The sequence below is a fragment of the Heliangelus exortis genome, chromosome Z (assembly GCF_036169615.1).
Source record: "Heliangelus exortis chromosome Z, bHelExo1.hap1, whole genome shotgun sequence".
Taxonomy (NCBI): Eukaryota; Metazoa; Chordata; class Aves; order Apodiformes; family Trochilidae; genus Heliangelus; species Heliangelus exortis.
In genome coordinates, this window is record NC_092454.1 from 50,460,169 (window position 1) to 50,486,972 (window position 26,804).

Genomic DNA, 26,804 nt, shown 5'->3' on the forward strand with positions numbered 1-26,804 from the left:
TCTCCAATCAACTTTGGCTCTCTCTTCAAGGCTCCCATCTTGTGACTGTAAAGACTTCTTATTTAGTTCAGTCCTATGGACAGCAGGCTGACCTTTTGTCTCCTTTCCAGTGAACCCCAAGCGTCGACCATAATTAATCAGTTCTTGTGCAGTTTCTCCCCAAGTAAGACCAGGTCCTGCCTGAGGACCTCCCAGACTAGCAGTTCTAAGTCTGTCTTGAATATGTATTGCATAGGGCTTCAGTGAATCAGGTAGTCCTCTAATTAAAGAAGTCATTCTATCTGGCTTGGCAAATATTAGCATGGGAGATGGCTGACGAGGCTCAAGGTGTTTGTCATGCATCAGCTTAAGACAAACTGCCTTTTGTATACTTTCAGTGAGTTAATTTAACCCAGAACGGCAATGGGGTCTCCCCTCTCAATGGGATCTATCCCTCCAGCCCAATATGCTACTCTTTGGGTTAGGGACCAAGGTTCCTGTTCATCATCTACAGTTAGGACCCCCATATCTCTGTGCTCCCTCCTCTGTGAGCTTTAGTCGGTCTCCTCCAGTTAAGGAAACCCTGCACACATACTCAGCTTCATTTTCAGTTTCTTTGGTTTGCCTGATGCACTTTTCTAGCAGTTTTGTAAGTTCAGTTGCACTATAGGGTATCTGTTTAGCGGTAACTGAAGGTTCCACAACTTCACCATCATGAAACCTCAGTTTTTATGAACTGAAGGTTCATAAAACCTGGCTGGAGGTTTGGTGAAGGATTAAACTTGGTTTTTGCTTCCTCCATTTCCACCCAGGGATAATAGGAAGAAACTTCTCTTTGGGTAAGGTCACTTTCTTTTGACAAACTAGGAAAGCCTAGCTCACTCTCCAGGTCATCCTCCCTAGATAGATAAGACAGGTCTAATCTAAATTGCCTTTCCCTCACAAAAGCATCCTGCAAACTGTTTTGCAAATTCCTTCTGAGTTGCTTTTCATCAATTAACTCTTTCTTGGCTTACCACCACTTTGATTATTCTACTTCTAATTTTGCCTGAAGTTTTGCAACCAGTTCCTGAAGAGACTCCTTACCACCTCTTTTTTTGTTCAACAATATGTTTGTCTTTCTGAGCTGCAATTAATGCGGCTCCCAAGACACCACCAAGGCCACTGCTTTTCCCTTACCAGGTTTAGACTTATTTTCTTTTGCCAAGTCTCTTATACGTTCTGCTACAATTGCTGGGGATTGCCAGTGTTCACCAGCCCAAGTATGCCCTTCTGGCTCTGGACAAGCTTCATCATCTTTCAACAAATCTAACAGTGGGGAGCAACCAAGATCAGGTACAGCTTGAACTGCCATGACCTTCTGTCAGAGAAACTGATTCTCCTTTGTGCAGTTATCCCCTTTCAACAGTCCTCCTTAATACTTCTAACAGAGGTCCCACATCTGACACCAATAAAATGTCACACCGTACAAGGTGGGTGCTGCACTGTCATGTCTCACAAAGAGATCACGGCTCCCCAGATGCAGGGGCCAAACAAAATATCACATCCCATGGAGTGGGCATGTCTCTACACCTCACAGACCCAGGGAGATTCGGACTGGACCTCCCTTCCAGTGATGATCTTGGAAGGAAATTCAGGTCCTTGGATGGCGGGCGTGCATCCAGCATTTCGAGTGTGCCTCTTTTATGCCTCCTGACCCCACCTTTTCCCCTTGCCAGGCCAGTGTTCAGCTTATCAGGATAGCCACTAAAGGAGGGGCTGCTCCTGTGAGAATAGGTACCCTGTTAATCAGGGTCGTCACCCAAATGAGGGTCTCTCCTTCAGAGAACAGACCCCAGATGACTATTGAATGAGGCCTCCACCCAAGCACAGTGTCTATTTTGTCAGGGTGGTTGTTTTGAGACAAAAAATTCTTTTGGGGATTCTACACCCACTGTTATGTGGACTTGAAATTGAACAAATTCTTCAGTGCTCTTAATAAAAAGGTAGCATGTGCAAAACACTGAATATTTTAATGTAGATACAACTATCTTATGTTCCAGTTATCTACTGTACACAAACTAAAATAAACACAGGTGTTCTTTCTACATATATAAGCTGCCTTAGAAAGAGAAAAGCCATTCCAGAAATTAAATGTTGGCTATGTTGATTTGAGACCATCAATCTGCTGCTTTTCTTTAATGGAGTAATTTTACTTCATGCAGGCTTAGCTACTTAACAAGTTTCAAAATAGCACAAAAAATTGTCAATAACATAACTTAAAACTACTTTATCATGTACAGATATTTACATGCTTTAGTTCACCAGACTACACTCACATGGGTATTTTTATTTTTGTGATGTAAGTTCAAAATTTTCTACTCACTTTTAAAGCACGCTGGAAAGTACTGATGGATAATAATGCTAGATCTTGCTGCTCCTCTGCGTAACGCATCAGGTATACGTATACAAGTTTTTTTATCTGAAAAGAAAAACATAACAGACAATATTACCAGAAAGTTCAGAATTGTCTAACACTGAGTCCTAGATTGCACATTTTCATAAACATTTTGTTTATTAAACAAAGAGTTAATACATCAGTGGAGTACTCACGTGCTTCTCAAGTGTCATTCCTCTAAAAGAAACTCCCCGAGGTGCTGCAATAATGCCTAATTAATTATACAGTCAGATGAACACAAAGTACAGCTTTTTATTATAAAATAGTAAATAAAGCCTTGAATAATTTTAGACACTGACATGTGACAACTAACCACCTGAGCAGCCCTCATGTGTTTTTCTTATGGAAAATAGGTTAAATGGCAATAGCCAAGGATTTCAACAAGCTCACTTCACTTTTCCCTGAAACTCAAAATCAATTACCTTAACACATTTGAAAGAGCACATAAGTTCCAGCTGAAGTGTGTTAACTTACACTATTTAAATCTGATTAAAAGAGCACTTCTGATTATGTCTTGCACAAAAGCAAAGGGTATAAGGATCTACCTTTTGCCTGAATACAAACATTCAAAAGATGCAGCCAATATAAACATACTACAAAGGATGCAAGGTTCAAAGATTCAGAAAACCTCAGTATTATTTTGGAGGAGGAGGGTATTCAATTTAGTTCACTTTACCCCCTCATGGCCACTGTATGCCCAGGAAGCAGTGAAAACATTTTTTACATTTGAGTTTTAAACTGACTATTAGGGTGTATAATGGAAAACTCTCAAAGACCCTCAACTACAGCTGTGCTATAATTACTGTCACTATCAGAAGATGTACCTTTGTGCCAATTGTTGCAAAAAGAATAAAACTAAATCACAGAAGGTTACACCATACTAAATATTTGTTGTTCAGCTACAGACAAGCAGCAATCAACATTGACCACAAGAGGCCTATGTGTTGAATGACTGCAGGTGTGCAAAGAAAGCCTTCCTTCCTTGAAACCACTCTGTGATTATTAATGGAAGCACTTAGAGCTTCGTGACTACACTGTTCTTTTAGCATTTACCTTCATTCAATGTTAAAATGCTTCTTTCTATAAAACTAATCATAACAGATGCACATTAGGCTTGAGGAACACAGGGAGATTTGTTTAATTAGTTTATCAATATAAGCACATCAAACTCTATGAGTTATTGACCGAGGTTTACTTTTGTTCTGTACCTCCAATTGTTTATTAGGTCACTTTTAGTATCCTTGCCATCCATGACATGATGCATGTGATCAGGCTGAGGTCAGTGTGTACTTATAAAAACAAAAATCACAAGACACTTCTACAAACAATAAAATGCCCTTTGCCTTCTTTTAAGACAAATAAACATGTTCTACTACTTCTTTACATCCATTTCCCTGTATCACAGCATTCAGCCCTGATTTAAAAAATAACAAAGGAAAAACAAACCAAACAAAAAAACAAACAACAACAAAAAAAGCAACCCAGCAGCCATTTATCTCTGAGCAGGAAAGCGAGAAAGTGACTTGAATACAGTCACTCAGATGAGCTTACATATTTTACGATACTACATTGCAGAGATGTGTACAGACAGATTTGCTTAAAAATTCTTAAGAATGAGGAAAAATTGGCAAAATTGCTACTGAGAGCAGGTTCAATATACAAACAAACTTAACCCAGTAATTTATTCTCATTTCAAAAGTATCCTAGAAGTGGACTATAATAAAGGATTCTAAGAACACAAAATTGCTAACCAGATGGCTGTAAGTATTGCTTCATTATGACTTAAACTTGTTACCTAACTAACCTTGATAAAGAACATAAATTAGCCAGCTGGATGCTCTGAATGCCCTGATCTGTTTTCACTTTGTATGCTAGCACTAAAGAGTGGAAAAACATGTAATGATGGAAGTTTAAATGCAGTATACAGGAAGCTGTGAAATCACTTAACAGTTTTATTTGTTTTGAAATATAAGAAAAGGACCATAAAAGGGAAACAGTGAAAAGCTTCTGCTAATTTATGTCAGGTTATGGGATAAAAAGCTCATCTGCACACTCACATAGAAGCACAGAGACACAAGGGGTTGGAGGGAGTATTTGCAAGTAATAACCTGCTGCTAGTTTCTTTCAAGCCTGTACCAGGAACCATCTGCACATCTCCACAAATGCAGAGATGCAGAGTCACACAGCAGTAGAAAGGAACCCAAATTTAGGACCCAAAGGAAAAGATACCCTGTTGGGCCCTTCCCAGAATCAGAACTTAAGAGAGTCTCAGCTCCCATGTCCAAGTATAACATCCATCAAGACTCAACAACAGAGCACTTTTCAGACTGAAGAGCTTTGCTGTGTACAGGTGTGGGACACAGATTAAGTGTAGTTTAGGACTGCACAGTATTTATCTCTCCAGAGATGCTCTGGAGAGGAACCAAATGTGAGTAAAAGGGCAGAATTAGGGGGAATCTATATGAGCTAGGGAGGGACATGTAGAAGAATACAGAGGAATAAGCACATAAAAATGGACAGACATACCAAAAAAGCTTGTCTGGTTGCACATCTGACAGCACAGTCTGTTGTATCTTCTCATTAAATTCCATTTTTAACTACTGTCCTTGGTGAGGTATTCTCTATGCAGCACGAAGTTGCATGTATGTGCCAGGAGCTAGAGCTAGGACACTGTCTGGAAGCCCTACCTGTCCACAGGCACCAGCAGCTATAGAAACAAGACTGAAGGGAATTAAGTGCAACTCCAGCAACTCTAATGGGATCCCCCAAGCCATAGTGGCCCCCGTGTCTGTGATGGCCAACACCAAGAACAAATAAAGGTCTGGCTATTAGCACCTGGACTAACAAGGGCCTATAAACATGGGTTCAGGCAACTGAGAGATTGGAGTATGTAAAACCAAGGTCAAGCTCATGTGCCTGTGGTGCCAGTGACTGAATGGAATGCAAGCATACCAGTAGACCAAGCTGCCCTAGCTAGGGAATAGGTGAAGAAATTTGGGGACAAGGTAGGTGAGGGTGGAGGAACCTAAGGACAAGATCATAGGAGGAGCTGGCTATGGCTTAGGCCAGGAGATTTCCATCCAGCTGTCAGGGAAACCAGATGGTCTGTGGGTTTCTAGGTGTAAGAGCCATGTGTTTGTGTGCATCTAAGAGCATAACAACTCCTCTAGCAGAGGACCAGGAGCATTCTGATTAGGTCCAGTTGTATGTGCACACACATACATATGTGCCCAAGGGCAAGACTATGAGGGGCAGGTATTAGGGGACCAGGTGAGTCCTGGTTTACATGTATTTGTATTTGTACAGCAGTTTGTACCAGCAACTGAAGTAGGGCTGCAGCCTCAGGGACTCCTATGTCCAGGTGCTGCTAATAGGGGTGACTGGGTCCCAGGGGACAGCCATCAGGCAAACTGTGTCTGAAACCAGCTGCTGGATGGACCCACACCACACATATGCATGTGTGTATGTCTAAACTCCCAATAGCATGTTCAAGATCTTCCTGAACTACCAAACTCATGGTACTGTGTTCATCTGAGTAGTTCATATTAATTTATGCAGCTGACCCACTACATAGCTATTTCCTTTATGTGTGTATAGACACAAAGCATACCTGTGCCAGCACACATCTACCAGTAGACTCCCAGCCTCACTCCTGGTTGAGCTGAAAGCCTGGGTAGTAGTTCCTGGGCTGGTAGTTCCAGCCCTAACAGTTAAAAGCATTCAAGATGTAGGATACTGCTCTCTGTATAAGGCATCTTTGTTCAAAACTGGACTTGACTTCAACTTACAAGTTTAAGAGAAAGAGAATATTTAAATAGTCTACATATATTCTTTATCATAAACTGAACCAGAAAATAAGATTCCTTGCCACATTCCCTTTTATCTACTATTATTAGAAGTACAGTTACAACCTCTAAAATTATTTTGATACAGTAAGTTCTGAATTGTCATCATCACACACTTCTACCTCATTGATCTACGAGAGTTCATTATCTGTCCTCAGCCAAATACATGCATTCTTCCAAAGAATGGAAGAAACCAAAGTTTTAAAGTTGTAGCTAAGTACAAACAACTTCTTTAAAGCTAAAATTAGGCTCAAAGTTGACTACTGCTATTCATTCATGTAAAATAAGGAAGAAAACAGATGTATCTATGATCTGCTATCTTGTAGCACATGACCAAAACAGGAGTCTGCTGAGATAATTATTGCAGAAAATATAATCTCCAGTGCCATAAACCAGAGGAAAACCAACTTTTTGTTCCCGTTGTTTACATAGACTGAAGTACCTGTTTCCAGCAGAGAAGGGAAGAATTGGAGCATGCATTCAGTTGACTTCTCTTCTTAAAACCCTGTGCTTCAAATCACAATTTCCTTCATTTTTCAAAAATCATGATCCTGTGCACTAGGAATTAACTAATATCATCACTTGCTTTCTCTGCTTTCCCCAAACTGACACAGTCTGAAACTGTGAACTTACAGATGTTATTTTCCTCCAAATGTAATTTGTCAACTATAACTTTGAAACCTCTGTATTAGAGCTAACAGTATATGTACTGTACTGGTAGTGAACATCATGGTAACATTTGTTTATAAGACCTCTGGGTGTATGACTTTCTAGTGCAAATGTTGCTTTAGAGTTCCTCACGCCACACAGTAAGGTATAGATTTAATCATACCACAGCTGAATGCAATCTCCATTTTGTTTTACCTTCCATATATCTGACTTTTCACTAAACCATGATGGATTTTTTTGTTGTTGTTATTGCTTTCTTATTAGAAAAAGTAAACTAAAGAAGAAAGCTACTACTTCGTGTGGCTAACACTTGCTATCAGGGCAAGAATAAACACATATTGTGCTAATGTAAAATGGGTGGTAAACATAATGAAAAGACAATATTGGTATTTCTGCTATTGTTTTTATCTATGGAAATTCTGAAAACAAATATTTCAACAAGTCTCCTTTTAATTAAAAGTCACAAAATTTAGTGAAAGCTGAGTAAATTTAGTCAATCAACTTGTCTCAAGAAATTAAGTCCAATCACAGATGATTCAAATTTAAGTTCTTCATCAGCTGCTTTTACAAGAAGTTCAAATTGCTTGTCTGCCTCTTCAGCTCCATTCTTTATTGGTTGCAAGGGAAAACATAGTGACAAAGGATGAGGAAAACGCTGAGGTATTTACTGCCTTCTTTGGGATCCACCCAAGAGTATTTCAGCAGTCCACAGTACTGCTCATCAAGCCAGCTTCCATCACCTATCAACAGTGCTGTCTAACCAGAGAGGTCCCAGTGGACTGGAGGTTAGCAAATGTGATACCTGTCTGAGAAGGGCCAGAAAGTGTTTTGAGAAATAGTAGTCAGTATGTTTTAGATAGAATTTTAATTAATTAATAGCTATTAATTTAATTAATAGCAATTAATTGCTCAGAGTCAACCATTTCACATTAGGATACAGAGGCTAAAGCATAATGGTGTACAATTTGGTCTACTATTTATTACTGACCTAGCTTGAGTAGCTAGATTTGCTGAAGCCTTAGGCTGCAAGCTCTGAACTTTCACCTAGATGTGCCTTCAGCTGGGATACAGTTAATTTTTTTCCCAGTAGCTAGTACAGCACTGTGTTTTTTATTTAGTAGGAAAATAATGTTGGTAGCACAGTGATCCTTTAGTTGTTAAGTGTTGTTTAACCCAAGTCCAGGACTTTTCAGTTTCCCATGCTCTTGCCATGAGCAGGTGCACAAAAGGACAAACCATAAGATAAGGAGACTACAAAGTCAAGCAGACCACAATTCAGCAAGCTAAGACCCATTATCAGCCTGCCTGGAGACACAGAAAGAATCTAATAAAGTGTTAGATTGCAGATCAGATATCACCAATGGACCAAAAAGGCACATGAAGAACATGTGAAGAGTGCATGAGGTATAGCTGTCCAGGGATTTCTTTGCCTAGGGTCCTTCTCTGGAGGCATGCAGCTTGAGCTATCTTTTCTGGTAGTACCACACAAATATATTTTTTTTAAAATAATATTTGATGCCCAAGACTCTGCTACATGGGCAACCTGGGGTGGGACATGAAAGAATAGGAAGTACCTGAGAGTGAGCATGAGAGTGAGGAGCTGAAAGGGACACCTGCCCCAGCTGTTTAAGTCTTTTGTGGTATGTAATTACGTAAATAACATGTGACTGCTCAGACAGCAGGTTCTCCTTTAACAGAAAGATCTGGGAAACTACAGGCCAGACAGTCTGACCTCACTGCCAGCGTGGCTTATGAAGTGGACTGTCCAGAGTGCATCACATGTACATGTACAGTACAACCAGATGGTCAGGAGCAGCCAGTATGGACTGACAAAAGGCAGGTCATGCTTGACCAGCCTGATCTCTTTCTATTACAAGATGACCTGCATAGGGATGAGGGAAAGGCTATGGATGTTGTTTACCTGCACTTTAATCAAGCTTTTCACACTGTTTCCCACAGCATCCCCCTGGAGAAACAGGCTGCTCACAGCCTGGACAGGTGCACTCCACTGTGTAAAAAACTGTCTGGATAAAAGGCCCTAAAGAGTTGTGGCAAATAAAAAATGGTTAAATTCACACAGGTAGTGTTCCCCAGCACTCAGTACTGTAGCCAGTTTTGTTCAATATCTTTAAAAATGATCTGCATGAGATTAGTAAGTTTGATGACACCAAGTTGGACACCAGTGTTGATCTGCTTGAGGGTAAGAAGTCTCTACAGAAAGATATGGAAAGGATGGACTGATGGGCTGAGGCCAACTGAATGACACTCTCCTTTCTCAGAAATGCTTGGTGATTTAAGCTTTTGATTCTAAGAAAAAATACTCACTGATGCAGGACAAAGACAGCCAAAGGCCAAGTACCAGGTCCTGCACCTGGATCACAGCAACCCTGTGCAATGCTACAGGCCTGAGGAAGAGTGGCTGGAAGGCTGCCCAGAAGAAAATGATGGGGGAGCTTTGGTCAACAGCCAGCTGAACATGAACCAGCAGTGTGTCCAGGTAGCCAAAAAGACCAACAAAATCCTGGCTTGCATCAGAAATAGTGTGGCCAGCAGGAACAGGGAAGTGATGGTGCCCAGCATCAGGGAGGTTGCACCTCGAATACTATGTTCAGTTTTGGGCCTCTCAGTACAGGAAGGACACTGAGATACTGGATCACCTCCAAAGAAGTGCAACAAAGCTGGTGAAGAGTCTGGAGCACAGGTCTTCTGAGGATTGGATGAGGGAACTGAGGTGTGTAGTTTGGAGAAAAGAAGCATGAGGTTACACCTTATCTCTCTCTACAACTACCTGAAAGGAGACTGTAAGCAAGGTGGTGGTCAGTCTCTTCTCTCAGGTAACAAGTGATAGGACAAGAGGAAACAGCCTACAGTTGTGCTGTGGGAGGTTAAATTGCTAATCAGGAAAAAATTCTTCACCAAAGGGGCTGGTTGTCAAGCACTGGAACAGGCAACCCAGGGAAGTGGTGGAAGTCACCATCCCTGAAGGGACATGTAGGTTATGGTGCTTATGGAACTGGTAGAGTGCTGGACTTGGCAGCATTGGAATCAATGAAATTCAAGGGTCTTTTCCAACCTAAAGGATTCTATGATCCTATTCTAGGATTCACATAACTCCTGCCATAATTATTTACACAAATTAAATGAGTAAGAGCATATTCCCAAAATTTTTTCCTTTAAGTCTCCATTTCTTGCAAAACATAAATATAAGTAATGCAAAGATTTGGGGTTACATTGCATACTAGCAAAAATTTCCTCTCTGCTCAAGATGGGATCTATTCTCAGTGACCCATCCCTGGCCCCTCCTTCCCACACCTCTTTAACAGTCACATTTCTCTGAAACACCGAGATTTGAAAGCTACTTTTCTGTAACCTTCAGGAATCACAAATATAGATAGAGCATTTTTAAAAAGTCCCTAAACTAAATTATCAAACGAACTAAAATTTAAAAACTATTTTAAGCACAGTTCATTAGTAACATCACATTTTGTCTAACCACAAATTCATAGAAAGACTTGTCTGACTGATTTAGTTAGCCCACTCTGCAATCCTTATGCTAAAACAGTCCTTTTATAAATACAGTACAAAATGAGAACATTGAAATTTTTCTAGCCAACCCTTACCTCTCAGCCTCAACATACAATAGACATTTTTCAAATACAGGGTAGCACAATCCCTATTCAAACCTGCTAAGCAGAACAACACTTCAGATAAACTATAGTACCTTTACTCAGAACTACCATCACATACCTATAAAACTTCTGTAATTAATAAATTTTTAAATGTAAACAGTTATTTTTCCCCTTCTTTCCAAACCATCCAGCATTCCTTTATTTATGTACTAAACTATTTTACCATAATGATATAATTAAAACTAAACTCTGAGAAATTCCAGTAAAAACCAGAGATATTTAATGGCTTATGTTCAAGTCAAGATACAAGTAGATAAATTTTTGATAAACATATCTCCTGTAGCAGTATGCTAATGAGATATAGGAATACCTCAATATTTTTACTGGCAACATTCTTCACAACAGCCGGAAACAGCTCAGAAGCATTTTTTCCCTTTGCAATCATCTAAAAAAACAAACAAAGAGATAAAAAAAATTAATGATGTAATAATATGCTTTATTTTTTATATATATTGGGGGGGGAGGCAGGGTGAACAGGGAAAAAAACAAACACTTATACCAGATCTGTATTTCCAACTTCATTTCTATGAATTTAAGAATAAAGGTCTGAATTTTTTAACTATTATACTTCACAGGATGCTATCTATACAACAAAATCTCTGGTTACTAATTTAGGAGGTAGAATCAATTAACTGAACTTTACCATATTAGACTGGCAAACCATTTTTTATGCTTTAAAAATAATTTATAACAAAGATTTGGCTCATCTGAAAAGCATTATAGAATTACCCCTTGGGAGTCACAAAAAGTAAAAAAGATACAACAAAAAACCCAAACAAACCAAAACCAACAAAAACACCCCTCAAAAAGATCAGAAGTTGCACAAATTTAAGTCCTGTTACTTTTGCCAGGAACACTTTTGCTGCAAACTAGAATTAAGGACAAAAAGAATCCCACTATAAAATCAAAGAGATGTCACACTTTAAAAACAAAGAAAGCTGTTTTCCATAGGAAATTAAACACAAAGGGCCTTAAACTGTTTACACAGAAAAAAACATAATATGTAGAAAAGGCCTAAAGAGGGAGGAGGAAATAATTTACAACAACCACGTGCATTAGAAGGAAAAAAATACTGCAACATACACTTCAGCTGCACAAACTTCTTATCTAAATCCATCAGAATGTCTGTCAAGAATTCATGTTCAAGCTGCAAACCCTGGTATTTCAGGTATGTGTTACATCAAGTTATAGTGCTGCTGAATACAGTGTTAAAGCATCCCCAGCATGGTCAAGGGCAGGATCCAGTCATCCAAACATCAAGCTGACTGGAAAAGACAAAAGCTCACTAAGACAAGCAAACACACGTCAGTTTTGCAGCTGCAGTTACTGCTGTTTCTATCTTGTATTCCCACCATCACAGAGCTGAGGAAACTTCATGTTCTTAATTCACATCTCTTTCTGCATCTCATTGATAGAACACATTAACATAAAGAACTAAGATCTCATGCAAAAAAACCCATCAAGCCAGGCAATATCTTGACAAACTGTACTTTTGGAAAGGCCTTGAAGATGGAAGCTAGAAGGAAAAGGAAGAAAGCTGAAGTTCATGGTAAGTAAACCTCTTAAAAGGGCTTAAGAGCAGCTGTCCAGCATAACATTTCAATTTAACCAACTCAACATCTTAATTTTTTACATCTGTATTAAAGCACAGGAAGTGACAAACTAAGCAGCAAGCATGTTGTATGGGCTTCAACAGGTTTGAATTAAGAATCTAAATTAAATGCTGCTGTCAAAATAAGGCCAGAAATGGGTATTTGTAATAAATGTCAGGTAGAACTTAGCACAATGCACTGCAGAGAAGTATCATAGAGTGAAATACTACTAATCATCCCATCTTGATGCAAGGGAAGTTATGTTACTCAAAAGTAGGGATTATCCTTAAAATTAGACTGCCTTTACAGGCTGTTACAGTATGTCTCCAAGCATTATTTGCATTATTTAACTCATCAACCATAATAGCTCCAGCGTACCATGTAAATATGTATTTAGGGCCTTTTAAAAGAGTGTATTTTGACTCATTAAGTCAGAGTGATTAGTGTAAATCCTCCTTAGCCAATGGATCATTAACCTGAAAGAAGACAATAGTTCTTAACTATACTAAGGTCTATCATGTCGTTTGTTGCTGTGCTTAGAAAATCTCTAGTTATACTGTCTTATATACGCACAGTTCCTGCACACAGAAACTTTCACTCTAGAAGAAGCACTATTTAATGTTTACAAGTCTGCACATTGTTCTGTGGCTACAAAATATAGATGTTGTGCATAAGACAGTGTACTAAACATTAGCTTGTTTTTTTTATGAGAGAAACACAAGCACTGATAAAACTCTCAGTAAGAAATCAGGTACATGAATTTGTTTCTTAAATTTATGCCCTGAAGCATTAGGGAGTGAAATGCCACCAAGGTTTTTTCCAGATTAGAAGTTCAGTTGAGCAGAAAGGCAGGGTTTCAAGATCTGGTAACAACACCTTGATTGCTGTAATATCAGTGTATGTTAAAAGAAATACCAGCTATTATCTTTTCATACATATGTCAGAATAAATCTGGTTCTGTATACACTTCAAATTCTGTTTTTTAAAAAAACAGCACTGCTCATAAACTTGCAAAAATTGCAACTAGTTTCCACATGCATGTAAGAAAGAAAAATACAAAATAGCATATCTACTGAGAAGACATCAATAATCATTAAAGCCACGTGGAAGTATTTTAGTCAAAGGAAAGCTTAGATAACTTTATATGAAAGGAGGAGTGGAAACCACATTGCTTCTATGACTGTAAATCCATTATTAGAAGAATTACTCTGCGGAACAGGTTTATCTCCCCTGGAGAGAAATCACAATGCACCTTAGAAGACTAAGAAGCAGCAAAAGCAGCCATAACTACTGTTCTCCTGATAGTTTTCCATTGTACCTATAAGAACCAACGGTGGTTCAAGCCTCTTGAAGTCTACAAGAAAATGATTGGTTTGCACACCTTTTTCCTCTACCTAAAATTAGTGAAAATGAACATTATAAAGACACATTTAAACAATACTCTTGACAATGGAGTTCCTTTTTCCTCTAATAGTAAGACTAAAGGAAGCCTTTCATCTTTGTTGGGAAGCACACCTTATTGCTGTGACATCTCTAAATGTAAGCACACAACTGATAACACACAAACATCTTTGTGTTCAGCAGGAACATGATCACCACTGTTTAAAGGACTTCTGCTAATAATGCAAAGTCCCAGTCCCGACCCACAAAGCTCATTGTTTCAATTTGTTATGTGGACCAAGAGCTCTTGTAGCTCTTGGCACAACAAAGTGCCTGTTGTTCTGAAACCGTTTAAGCACAGAGTAACAGCATATACATTGAAAATATGGAAGAGCATCCAGGATTTCAAAAAACTCACCCAAGTAATGGTCATCTTACGAGCTAGAAGGCTGTTTCCACTCTAAGAAAAGCAGCAGCAGCTAAGCACAGAAAAAATATCCAAGAAATAGAATGTGTCTGGTGACATCTTCCATCATAGCCCAGAGCTTAGATCAGGGACAAAAACTGAGGAGTAAGAACTATCCAAAACCTCAACTACCTTATAAAAGGACAAATATCTGGAGTAGGATAAAAAGGGTGCAGATGAAAAAATGTCCTCAATTCAGTTCAGTCTTCCCTTGCCGAAAACCTCCTGAGATTTATTACCTTAGCCTAAGACAATCAAGGACCATAGCTATCAGTGCTAGCATCAGGTCATCAGCTCCATGGTATCATATTTCTCTAGGTAATCAAAGCAACAGTTGTTAAGAACTGCTAAAATAACTAATAATTTTCCCCTGTACACACACACACACACACACACACACACACATACACACACATTCAGTTGCAACGACTTCCAAATACAGATAACATATGGCCAAGTTTTTGAAAAGTAAAACCTAGGGAGCCACAGGCAATTCCCCCCCATTCCTCCCCTCCAGCCCACAGGAACAGTCAGAAAAAAAGATATTTTCTGAGGGAAGCAGAACACAATTTCTTGCAGCAGTAACTCTGCATGCCAGACTCTGACTGGTCAAACCCGAAGAAAGAAAGAAAAAAAAAAATCAACCCTGAAAAATAAATAAAGTAAAATAAAATAAACTGTGTTATGAGATGGTAGTTAATAAGTTACTCAGATCTAATAGGTAACTGCTGTCTCTAGTAGAATGAGATATTATTTAAATAATACCTTCATCACTGGGGGATAACTAAGTGAGAGTCAGCTCTAGAGTCAGATGAAAAAACATGATCGCATGATACAAACTCTACCTACTCACTTGGGTACATGCTTACATAGGATTAACCCTCATAAAATGCAAGGAAAACAAAAAAGGACACTTAAAGGAGAATGAAGGATCTAAGACAGAGCAGCTGTAGAAGTCCCAGAAAAAGTAGCCAGGAAGACACTGAACACCTTTATACAGTGCATTCACCTAATATTTTTAGCAAGAAATAAAGGGACTTTTCTAACTTCATGATGTTTAGTTAATAGGGTTTAAATACAGAACAGTGTTACACATTATTTAATCACACTATGCGTACATGGTTCACCTGAAACACTTAGTCAGATAAACAGGAAACATGCCCAATTAAAAAAATAATAAAATCTTTATTTAATCTAAAGAAGTAAAAATATTACACACAATTTGTCATTTTAGTCCTGCAAATTTCTTTTGTTTTCCTCTATGCTGAATTAAGAAAGCCATTCAATCTTCTCTGAAGGAGCCACTTCCTATTTAGGATCTCACTTACCTAGTGAAAATAGTTATTTACAGGTACATTGGCATTGTTACACAAATATATTACAAGTATATGACTGTGTATATTTTGATATTGCAATTTCTACCCAAAATTCCAAACTAAGGACATCACAAGGCCTTTAAGCACAATTTAGAGATTCAAATGTTGAGTTGGTACAGGCCCTGTAAAGTGAAAAAGTGTATTCACATCTGAGAAATAAAAAGAATATTAAAAAAAAAAATCACATACCCCAACAATCCTTTTCATAGCATCCAGCTTTGCAGAATCTTTACTGCTTTCCAACATTTGTTTTAGGTCTTCATTTCTATGGTAGAAACACAGTAAGGAATCAATTGGGAAAAGTAAACAATAAAACAAAAATGCCATTTTTATATTCTTGCATTGAATCAGCACCTAAAGGTAAAGCACTGCTTTTTCATGGTGGCATTTAAACTGTATGTGTTAACATACTGTTATAATAGTGCTTAGTAAAGGAATCTATCAGATTCCAACATCAGTGCAAAGCTATACAACTAATCTGCTGTTAGCTGAACCTTGGCTGGAAGGCTGAAGTCCTGAGGTAAGAGCTTAGTTTGAACCAGCACATCATTTGCTCTCCCCTCCGGTGACTGCCAGATATAACAGCCTGAGGTTCAAATGTTTCTATTAAAATATCAGGTTCTGTAAATCACTGAACAGGCCAATAGCAGATTTCAGTATAGTCTGAATTTCAACGAGAATCAAGCATATGTTTTCATCTGCCTTTCTGGATTGTAAAATCAGAAGCAAAAGCCTCAGACCTCTAGTATGGCATCAGTTCTAGATGCCATAAGATTATTACAGCCACATGGTTAGACACATGCAGCATCCAAGCATCTTTTACATCTGAAAAAATTCTGACATGAAAATATTAGCTTGATAAGGATGTTCTCTCACTTCTCATTAGCCATTGCTAACAAGAAACTTTACCCTGTTCAGCTTTTTATATGCAAAGAGACCACAGTATTTATTGGTAAGTTTACAAAATAAAGTTTACAAAATAAAGTTTACAAAGAACTTTTCTTGGCCCAAGAAAAGACACCTGCAATATTCTAGGGAATTCCGACAAGATTCCAAGTTTTACAGATTCTGTGAGCTTATACAGATTCTGTGAGCTTACACATAGTGAAAGGCAACATGGACACAGACAGGATTTGAAAACAGAATGTGAAATCTACTAATATTCTATTTTATCATGGTCCTCAGAATTTCAGATGGGGAGGAAAAAATAGCTTGAAGCCAAAGCCAGAAGTAATTACAATGAGTTAAAACATTATCCTGTCATGGTTGCAACACAGCAGGCTGCTAACCACCACAGAGATGCTTGGTCACTCATTCTCCTCCACCTGCCTGGGACACTGGGGAGAGAAATGGAAAGATAAAGAGACTCACAGGTTGAGATAAAAACGATTTAATAATAGAAGTAAAGTAATATAATATACAGATAAGTGATAGACATTGCAGCTGCTCACCACCAGCTGACTAATGCCCTGACTGTCCTCACTACCAGTCCCAGAGGAGTGAAATAACAAAACACAATCCTGGAAGACAGAGAGCTTCCCAGAAAATCCTCATCTTTAGACTGAGTGTGGCATTTCATGACAGGGAATATCCCACTGACCCATTTATACCCATTACTCTGGCAACACTCCTTCTCAACTTCTTGTGCCATACCGCATGCTGGTAAAACATGAAAAACTGAAGAATCCTTGATTTCTTAGGAACATAAACATCAGAGTACTGTCAACTTTTTTCTCATACCAAATGCCATACTAAATCCAGAATATAGAGCTGTTCTAACTATTGAGAAGAAAATTAGCTCTATCCCAGCTGAAACCAGGACATATCCATTAATTTGTAAACAATTTTTCCTTTTTGCAAGGGATAGAGCTACTCTAATAGAGGTCTTCCTCTTACTTTCAGACCCTGTACTGCATGTATTCCCCTTTACTCCATGAAAAATCCACATCACCTATGCACCTTAGTATAGAACCAAAAAATGAAGAACCACAATGGAATGGGGGTAAGAACACACAATATCTTATCTTAATAAGCCAAAAGAAAAACATGTAAAATTCAGGATGCAGATATTTACATGCAACTTCCAGTTGAAGTCTAGCTACTTTTTCAAGAAAGTGATTCATGAAACACCACAAAAAGGTAATACAGATGACATGTTGTAAATAATGCCTTCGCCTGACAGCTTAATATTTAAGTGTTAAGCTTAAAAGAAAAAAGTAGAAGCACTCTGGTTTTTTCCCTGCTTCAGGATCCCCTTCCATATACCACTGGCAACTCATCATTTTATCTATATCTCTTTCAAAGGTTTTTACTGCTTTTAGTTATTCTTGGAAGTTTTTGCAGAACTGTATGGTCACTCTTCTATTGCTACATTTATTTGATATTTGCTGCAGTCCTTTAAATTATACTTATCATTCAACTATGTTCTGTAGGTTTGCATACTGTTAAAAACAGGTTAATATCTGTAACTGTCCTTCTCCAGGACAAGTTCTTCTAACATCACCCTAGGTTGACAAATCTGTTAAAAATAACAAATGCAGGGATTCACAGACCTTTTCTTATTGCCCTCCTCCAAATGCCTCCATGTCCCTCAGGTAAAGACACACCTCCTGCACTAAGCTCTTTGACTTTCTGATGTCACTTCATGCCTGTGTTCACTTTTATATCCTCATACTTCTTCTAGCCACTCCATATTTGTCCCTCAGTTCTGCATCCCTATTTTTGATAGCAGAAAGCAGATGTTGCTTTAGTGTTGTACACAAAGTATCTTTAATAACTTCCCTTTTTGGTGTTTTTTTTAAATTTCCCTGTGCAGTACTGTTTATAATTAACTTTTTTCAGAAGATAAGCTTTATTTAACATCTGGCAGCTCTCTTTATTCGCACTGTCTTGGTTACAGAGAAAGTTTATTTTGCTGACCATTCCTTACCACCTGTTCCTCAAAGGATACTGAATAATTCTGTGTTCTTCTAGTTTGAAGCACCTCATCTGAGACTTTGGTCTACCACACAGCTACCAAAGCTACATAGCAGAAGACTGGACCTGATCTAGAAAGTTTCTTCTAGTCCTATGCTGCTGCTTTTAGCTTCCTAATGCTATTTCCATAATCATTCAGAAACTGAGATGGAGATTATCAGGAAAAACTAAAGTATAGGATAATATTGTTAAACTGTAATCCTTTAGTTCTAGTAAATGGTAGGAGAATACTTCAGTTCCTTGGCACAAGCAACCAACTACTTTTCAAAAAAACGGTGTTTTAATCAAGAATGAAGAAACAGTGGATGAGTAAGATTTTGTAGCAATAGCTTACAATTCAAATCTGGGAATACATTTTCCTAGTTAGAAAGAATAACAAAAATGTTAACATGAAAAAATAAGAGCATGGCAATGAATTTGCAATTGAGAAAGTAAAAAATGTGGAAATAATAGTTTTAACTTATGGACCAAGTAGCAAAAATGGAGGAAGTTACACAGCACAAAATTCAAGTACATGTTGAAGACTACCTCTCTGAAGTTGAGAATGACAAAAGTATATAGTAATTACAGGATGTGTAGGAGTTTTAAGTGTAGCAAATACAGAGGGGGAAAAAAGTAACCGTGAATTCAAGACATGAAAAGAAGTATTTGATGATGAAGTGTATTTCTAGCTACTTATAGAAAACATTTTATCACGTATTTCCAATTAAAATATTTTGAAATGTTAAAAGGGAAGATATAAACCAGAGATATTAAGACAAGGAGACCTACTTACAGCCAGTCATGCTTTCCTATGAAAAAAACAGAGGGGGAAAACAGAAAAAACAAAAGTTCTTAATGAAACCATTTGCTGCCTGATCTGATACAGTGCTTTTAACCATTTCTAAGAAATTAAGACCCAGGATAAGCAAGCATGAGATACATACAGAGTAAAATGCTGCTCCATATTTCCATAGAGATCAGCAGCAGCAAGACTTTTTTCTTCTACAGTTCGATAAGGTTTCAACGTAACCTCGGTGTTTACCCCTTTAAAAGCAGATTTAATACCACAAGATACCTCGATTATTTTACCAAACATTGTACAATTTTTTTCCATTAAGTCTAATATTTCAATTAAAAAGAAAAAATATGACTGCACTCAAAAAAGCTTGACTGTTGAGACTGAAAGCTACTAAAAAAAAAAAGAAAGAAAATACTACAGAACAGGATAACAGGATACCCACTCCCTTGCTGTCTCAACTTCTAGAAACAAATATCCTATGCAGATTTCAAAGGTCATTTCCCTCCAAAAACAACTCGTATCAGCAGCCTCAGTGAACGATGTTCCTAAATGCATTCCAGCCTTCCATATTACAGTTTATTGTACATAACAACAATATTTTAACTTTCTGAGCACTAGGAAGATTTAAGGGAATCTCAGTCCTTAAGTAAAGCCCTTAACACAGAACAAATGCAGGCTTTAGACTGTTTGTGTTGCTGCATCATTTGTTATTCTGAAGTCACAGTTCATCAGTACATAATGTTTGACAAATAATTTATTTAGCATGTAGGGTCCACTTGCCAGGAGCTCAGGAATGTGCTAGCAACTCTCCAGCTGTATCAACCTTTGCCTCTCTGCTAAAACTTTTGTGAGTCTAGTTTTAGCCTTACAGAGTTAGGTACATAATACAGATAACTGAAATACAAGCTTTATTACTTCAGCAGCAAAACCAGGTTTAGAGTAGTCTGATCTCATAATTATGGATAATATGGAGCTATATGAAGCAGGAGGATAATGATCCTAACAGTAGGGGCAAGAAAAAAACCAGCCGTCAACAAATGACCAAAGAAACCTTCCCATGAGCAAATGCACCATGTATGTCTCTGAGCCCATTTTTCCTAATAGTTAGGTGAATTGAGTTTCTGAGAGGGAAAAAGAAAAATGAAAAAGACTCCCATCGGTCTGTCCACTGCCATATCTAAGGATGCAAATAAGTTTCCCCAATTCCTGAGTTGTACTCTGACATCTCCACCTCTACATCGCACTGCCACACCATCCTAAAAAATTTCATTTTGAAATAGTCTTTGAATTTTCATTTATATAGTGTAGACTATACTTAAGAAAGATTATGCACATCTAAAACACAAGTACACTAGAACATACAATATTAGTTGCATACCATCAACCAAAAAAGGCAATGAGCCAATTATTAATATACCAAAGAACCAGTACTCTGTCACATTTGTAATCCTTGCCCACCACAGGCTTTTATGGCACAATGTAAGAATTTGAAAGCTAAGGGCATTTATGTAAGAAATGCAAATTTATCTTACTAACTTTGTCTTATAGCTGGCATCATACATGACAGACCTGTGATAATACAACAAAATCAACATCACAAAACACATCCAGAATAATACAGACTCTCTAAATTGCTGTAAAAAGGTTAAGTGAAAGAACAGGATTTCTAACTTTATCCCATGTTTTCATATTTCATGATTGTAGCCTTTAATATAGACAGTACTTTTGTCTTTCTACCTTAAAACCCTGCTTTCTTCACATTGCTTGATACGGTAAGAGTATGGCTATGATAGGACCTATAACACATCTAGGGGTTAGGGCTCATCTTCTAAATGTTACTGTAATGAAGTAAACAAAACTCCAACAGTTAAGATTCTTGTTCTCATTCCCTTTCATGCTTCCTCTACATCCATGTCATCAAAAATCCTGGCAAAAAACCCACCCTAACATCCCAGAATCTGAGCCAAAAACACTAGAGCTTGACAGTCAAAAGAACATACTGCCAAACTTTTAACAGCCTGAAGTCTACTGCCAGGAAGGACCTTGGCTGTTATTCTCCATGCTGATTATAGCAAGCAGCAACTGAAGAACAGCTCTGAACATGCTGTATTTCTGGTCACTAGAAGTGACATCTTACTCAGACTAAGATTAGAATTTCAGATGCTGTTGAGCAGTAACTAGTATTCTAAAAGGTAGGCTCTTCAGGGGCTATGAGCCTGCGAGAAAAGCAATCTAACAAACTTCAAAATAATTCCTGTATATTTACTATAAGCATAGAAGTGGGTTTCACTCTTGGTGTGCAGTCCACAAGAACATTAAAAGAATGTGGAGTATCTGCTTCCTTAGGAAAAACTCAATTAGCAGGTATATTTTTGTACCCCTCAGAGAAGTACTGACCATCAATTATTGTGCCCGAGAGAATAATGCACTCTGGAGCTTCTTCACCAAGCACCAGGCGTCCTTAAAATCCCTGCAGGGACTGCACAGAAAAAAATTCTTCAAATGTTTGATAAATTGTATTAGCACCCAAAGTAAATTTTCTCTTACCATATGAGCCAGTAAAGATGGGCTGAAATATTGGATTCTGGAAACCTAGGACCGAGTAACATGGGGTAAAAACATAGATTGGCAGGAGAGTGGCTAGAAAGCAGCCCTGCAGAGGTGAATCTGAAATGGTGTTTGACAGCAGGCTCAGCAGGAGTCATCAGTGTGCCCTGGCAGCCATGAGGGCAAACCACATCCTGGAGTACGTCAAACTCAGGACAACCCTCTGGTCAAAAGAGGTGACTGCCTTCAGCACTAGCACAGCCTCACGTTGAGCGTCGTGTGCTGCATGGGGCTCCACAGTTCAGAAAAGATGACAATGTGAAAACTGAGATGACTGAAAGGTAATTGAACGTGTCCACAGGAGGCCAACAGAGTTGATGAAGGGGCTGGAAGGCACATCCTGTGAAGAAAAGCTAAGGGCTTTGGGCTTGTCTAGGTTGGAGAAAAGAAGCGTAAGATGAGACCTCATTGCTCCCTGCAGCTTTCTCATGGGAAGTGGAAAGGGAGGTGCTGATCTGTTCTCCCTGCTGTCCAGTGACTGGATGCATGGGAATGGTTCAAGGCTGCACAGGGGAAGTTTAGACTGGACATAAGGAAGCACTTCCTTACGAAAAGGTAAGGTGCCTTACCTCTGGGAAAGGCTTCCTAGAGAGGTGGCTGATGCCCCAAGCCTGCCAGTATTATGGGTTTTCTTAAGGCATTTGTACAATGCCATAATAACATGCTTTAAATTTTGGTCAGCCCTTAATTGTTTGGGCAGTGAGACTAAATGACCACTGTATGTCCCTTCCAATTGAGAATACTCTGTTCTATTCCATATTACACACTTTAACATAAGACAAAAGAGGGCAGGCAGATCATCTTTTCCTGTGCTGTACCTGCAGGGATCTTAAGTACATCTGTTATTTGGTACAGAAGCTCCTGTTCATCACCAAGGTTTAAAGCAGTTACACCAGTGATAAATCCAAGCATCTCCCTTAGTTATTTTGCCTTACTACACAAATTACCATAAACCTTCAATTGCATAAAAATACTAATCCTTAACTTATGGCATAGCATTTGCCACTGCATCTTATTCCGAACAACTGTTAGTAAGAGAACATTTATCCCACTGTGAGAAGATATACATTTATATCTCCTATTCTTTTTCTGCAATACTGTAAAATCAAATCCATAAATTGTCAGTATTTGGTACAATTCGAGTGTATCCAGTTACTGGAAGAAGTCACTCACTAATTATAAGGGGTTTTTGGTAAAAAGTTTAAGTTTCATAAACACAAAAACTCTGACTGAAGCCCAGCTGGCAATGCAACAAGGCTTTTAAGATACAGAATTCAATTATGACTCCCCATTCCACCTGTTCTCCCTAAAACCTCAGAACACCTTTAATCACCTCTTAGAAAGGGAAAGGAATTTTAAACTAATAATGTTGGTGTGAAACTGAGGATCTTCATAGCAAAGGAAAGCACTGGGCTAATGCAATATAACATACAGGAAACAGCAAAAAAAAAATATCCACCACTGAGGAGGAAGCAAGATCTCTTAGTTCTGTTATTATGGAACTGACTGTTACAGATCAGGAATAAAAGTTAGAGAGCCCCATTCAACAAAGTTTTAATAATATTTCTTGACTTGTCCACCCACTGCATACTATCAAGTTACACAGTATACACTGCATTGTTGTTTCATTCAGTTTCAGTCTGAGTAACATACTTTGAACCACTGCACATTAAGATATTTTTTTCCCTGCAATACAGCAAAGTGTTCCAACCTAGAGTTCAAATACTGTGAATGCTCAAAGCAGAAAATCCACACTGATAGGTCTTGGGACCTGAGTAGTAATGAAGTCCCATAGGTCTTTCTGTGTGTGTAAACAAACAAAACAAAACAAAATTACTAACAAAAAACAAACAAACAAAAAAAAGCCTATAAAAACACAAACAACCAAAAAGATTGTGAGGGGGCTTGAGGGATGCTGTTGGCTTTTTTGTTTTTATACCTTTTCTGCACTGCAAAATTCATGAAATACATTGCCTTATTCTAGTTCAGGCAACTGTGTAAATAAACAAGTTTAATTTAACACTTAAAGAGGAACTGTAAATTGATTTCAGAGCCATATAACCTGGAAAAAGAAGCAACATCGAACAGATTCTACACTTTGAGTTTATTTCAGTGATTATTTGGGTACTTCCTCTATCATGAAATAAAGAAATCCTAAGTTTCACTGTATTTCATTCCACTCCACAAGCTGTTTGAGTGACACCTTGTGGTACTATGCAGTATTGCCATACTCCTCCATTATAACACCATTTATATTTAGTGTCAATTTACAACACCAACACAGAATTCAACTATTATTTTAGTTTATATATATAACGTGCAGCAGAGTTTCTGTGAGTGAAAAATCTTTCTCAGTGGCAGAGACCAGTGTTCTGAAGCCTGAAAAAGTGGCATCTGAGATGGTGCTGCCAGTGTCCATCGAAAGCCCGTGTTGAGGAGGCCAGTGATAAGGCTTGGCAGACATTTCAAAATTACTCTGCAGCATTTGATAGTTGTGAAGGCATTCAAAAAAATGAGAAGCAGTAAGTATTTCCAGCTTTCCTGCAAAAGTTAAGGGGCTTCTTTTAAAGACACCACCACAACACTGGTGCTGCCACTGCCAGAATTTACGTTAGTACGTTTACATATATGCCCACAACGTTTCAGAAAGACTATTAAAGAGTATCACAATGTACTGCTGTTCATCTTTCAGCAGCATGCCAAGAAGAATCCTCATAAGAGAAAAAAAAATATTTTCTCAGAGTAATAAAACTACTGTGGGGTGGCATGGGCAAGGATAGTCTTCAGAAGAGCAGAAATAAGAAAAAGGGAAAATTATTGCCTTAACAGTTTATATTTTTCTAATGCCATCCAGGAGGAAGACAGTTGCAAGTGTCTAAGGCAAATACAATATTAGAAACGTGCAGAAACCACAGTGAAAACCTTAGCCAGTAACACTTGCCTTTCTGAGGAACTAAGAAGACAAAGACAAAACTTTAATGACTACATCACAGAGTCCCAGGAAATAAACAGTTGACTGCTTACATCCTTCTATGTGCCAAATGCAGGGCAATAAGATCATATTTACTTGTGTCACTTTCCACCAGATCTGACCAATTCATCTGGAGAAGTGCTCTGCAACAGTATGCTCATAATTATATATTGCATTTAGCTCCCACCCTTACAAGGTTCAGGCTGTATCCTGTACAATCATGATTTCATGCAAACTATTAATATTTGATGGCTTGTAAATCCTACCTAAACTGGCATATCACCATATTAGTGGGCACAAAGCCATTATAACAGATGGGGAAAGAAAGTAGACATGCCAATGAGCTATTGGATGCATCAAGTTTGAGTGAGTCTCCTCCAAGAATTTTGCAAATGGCAGTTTATACACAGTTTTTAGGTGACTGGTTGAACAGGGTGAGCCAAAGCAAAACTACATCAGTTTAAGACTCTAAGAGCCTCTCTGGCAGCTGCTAAAGCCAAGTTTTTAGCTTTGATGAACTGGGAAAAGTCTTCTGCACAGAGATTTTGGGAATTAGTATCTTAATGAAATCACCACCTTTGATCAGCTCTCTGCAAAACAGGCTTGCAAATATCAGCAAAAAAAACGGATCTGCAGCCCTGCTGAGTTTTCTGATGAATAGCTCTATAGAATGCATAAGCCAGATCTGCAGGAAAAAAGTCTGTTAAATTACAAATGTATTTTGCTTGGCAGGAATACAGTTTAAAGATGCAAATCAGTAAAGTTGAAAATGCTTGTTATAAATTTTGCCATCTGCTTCAGTACTGTACTTATCAATTGATATCTGCAGACCTTACTCATGTGAATCACCTGTAAGTTTTTACATTTGGTTTAGGTACAGCAATAAATAGTTTTATTCACACTGTTTCCAAAAACCAAATATTATTATATTTCAATATTATAGATGGGTAATTTTTTTTAAATGTTAATATAGATTAAAATTAATATAGATTAAAAACTTCTGTCCACTGCAACTACAGTCAGTAATAGCACTCTTGATGCAATTAACAGGGGACCCAAGCTACTAATTCTCTCTCCAGGTTTTCCTAAAGCTCAAAGGATCTTTACTATCTGCCAAATAGACAGTGCTTATTTTATGGATTCCATCAAGCTAGACTGTCTCTATATGGAGGAATAACTAGCAGTCCAGAAGCTGGATTCAGCTTGCCTGTATGATTTACATGACCCATTGGCTTGGCTCTTGACCTATTGGCTTGGCTCTTACCAATTTTCTGCTCAAAACTCCTGTTACGGATAATTTCTGTAATTCTCATTGCCTACAGCTTGACATCTCATCTTTTTTATCTAACATGTGGGGCATGTGAATATATCTAGAGTATACAGAGTGACCTTAATGTGAAACAACCATTTCACAGTCAAGACTAGGGCTACCTACACAGACATATAAATAAATGCCTAAAATTCAAATATGCAACTTTTGTAATGGAATAAAGGAACACCATATACATCAGCTCATCGGAACGGGGAGAGGAGGAAAAGGCACCTGCAGCCATGAATTGGGACCCACTCCATACAGCAAGGTTCAGATTGACTCATCTCAGGTGTGTAAACTCTTAAATATTAGGTACTATGATATTTAACAGAATAAACAGTTTCCATCCTCTGAAGGCAACATCCATCTCTGGTATATTTGAAAGAATCTTGCTATCAAAAAGGCTTTTTAAAAGCAATATATACCAAATAGGCAAGCCATATTTGCCTCTTTAGCCAGGATTCAATACTTACAGACAAAGCTAGCCCCAAACTCATGTACTTGCAGTGAATTTTTTTATTCAAACACAGCATGAAAAAAGTTCCTTATGTTCATGTTGAATTTTATAATAATCCACATAAGACAGTTTAGAAAAAACTCAGGTTTTGCTCATGTTCTTTTGCCCTTAGCATTTATATTAACATTTGTCCTTAACATTTTTTTCACTGCATTGGATACACGAAAAAATAAACTAATAAAAAACACACTAATAGCAAATTGTGCA

At 38.1% G+C, this 26,804-nt stretch overlaps 1 protein-coding gene across 4 annotated transcripts in view; it reads right to left on the reverse strand.

Moving 5' to 3' along the window:
• AP3B1 (adaptor related protein complex 3 subunit beta 1) overlaps positions 1-26,804 on the reverse strand; it is a 156,648-nt gene that overhangs the window by 127,498 nt on the left and 2,346 nt on the right. For 3 of the 4 annotated variants that reach the window (XR_011723146.1, XM_071729834.1, XM_071729835.1), the window contains exons 2-4: positions 15,623-15,698; positions 10,930-11,004; positions 2,345-2,440 (exon numbers count right to left, since the gene is read on the reverse strand). Coding sequence is in view for 3 of the 4 variants with exons in the window: in XM_071729834.1 (XP_071585935.1) it covers positions 2,345-2,440; positions 10,930-11,004; positions 15,623-15,698 (247 nt within the window). In the remaining variant the exon portion in view is untranslated. Of the gene's footprint in view, positions 1-2,344; positions 2,441-10,929; positions 11,005-11,702; positions 11,813-15,622; positions 15,699-26,804 lie in introns of those variants that run through there. The other variant, XM_071729836.1, reaches the window with a different exon arrangement.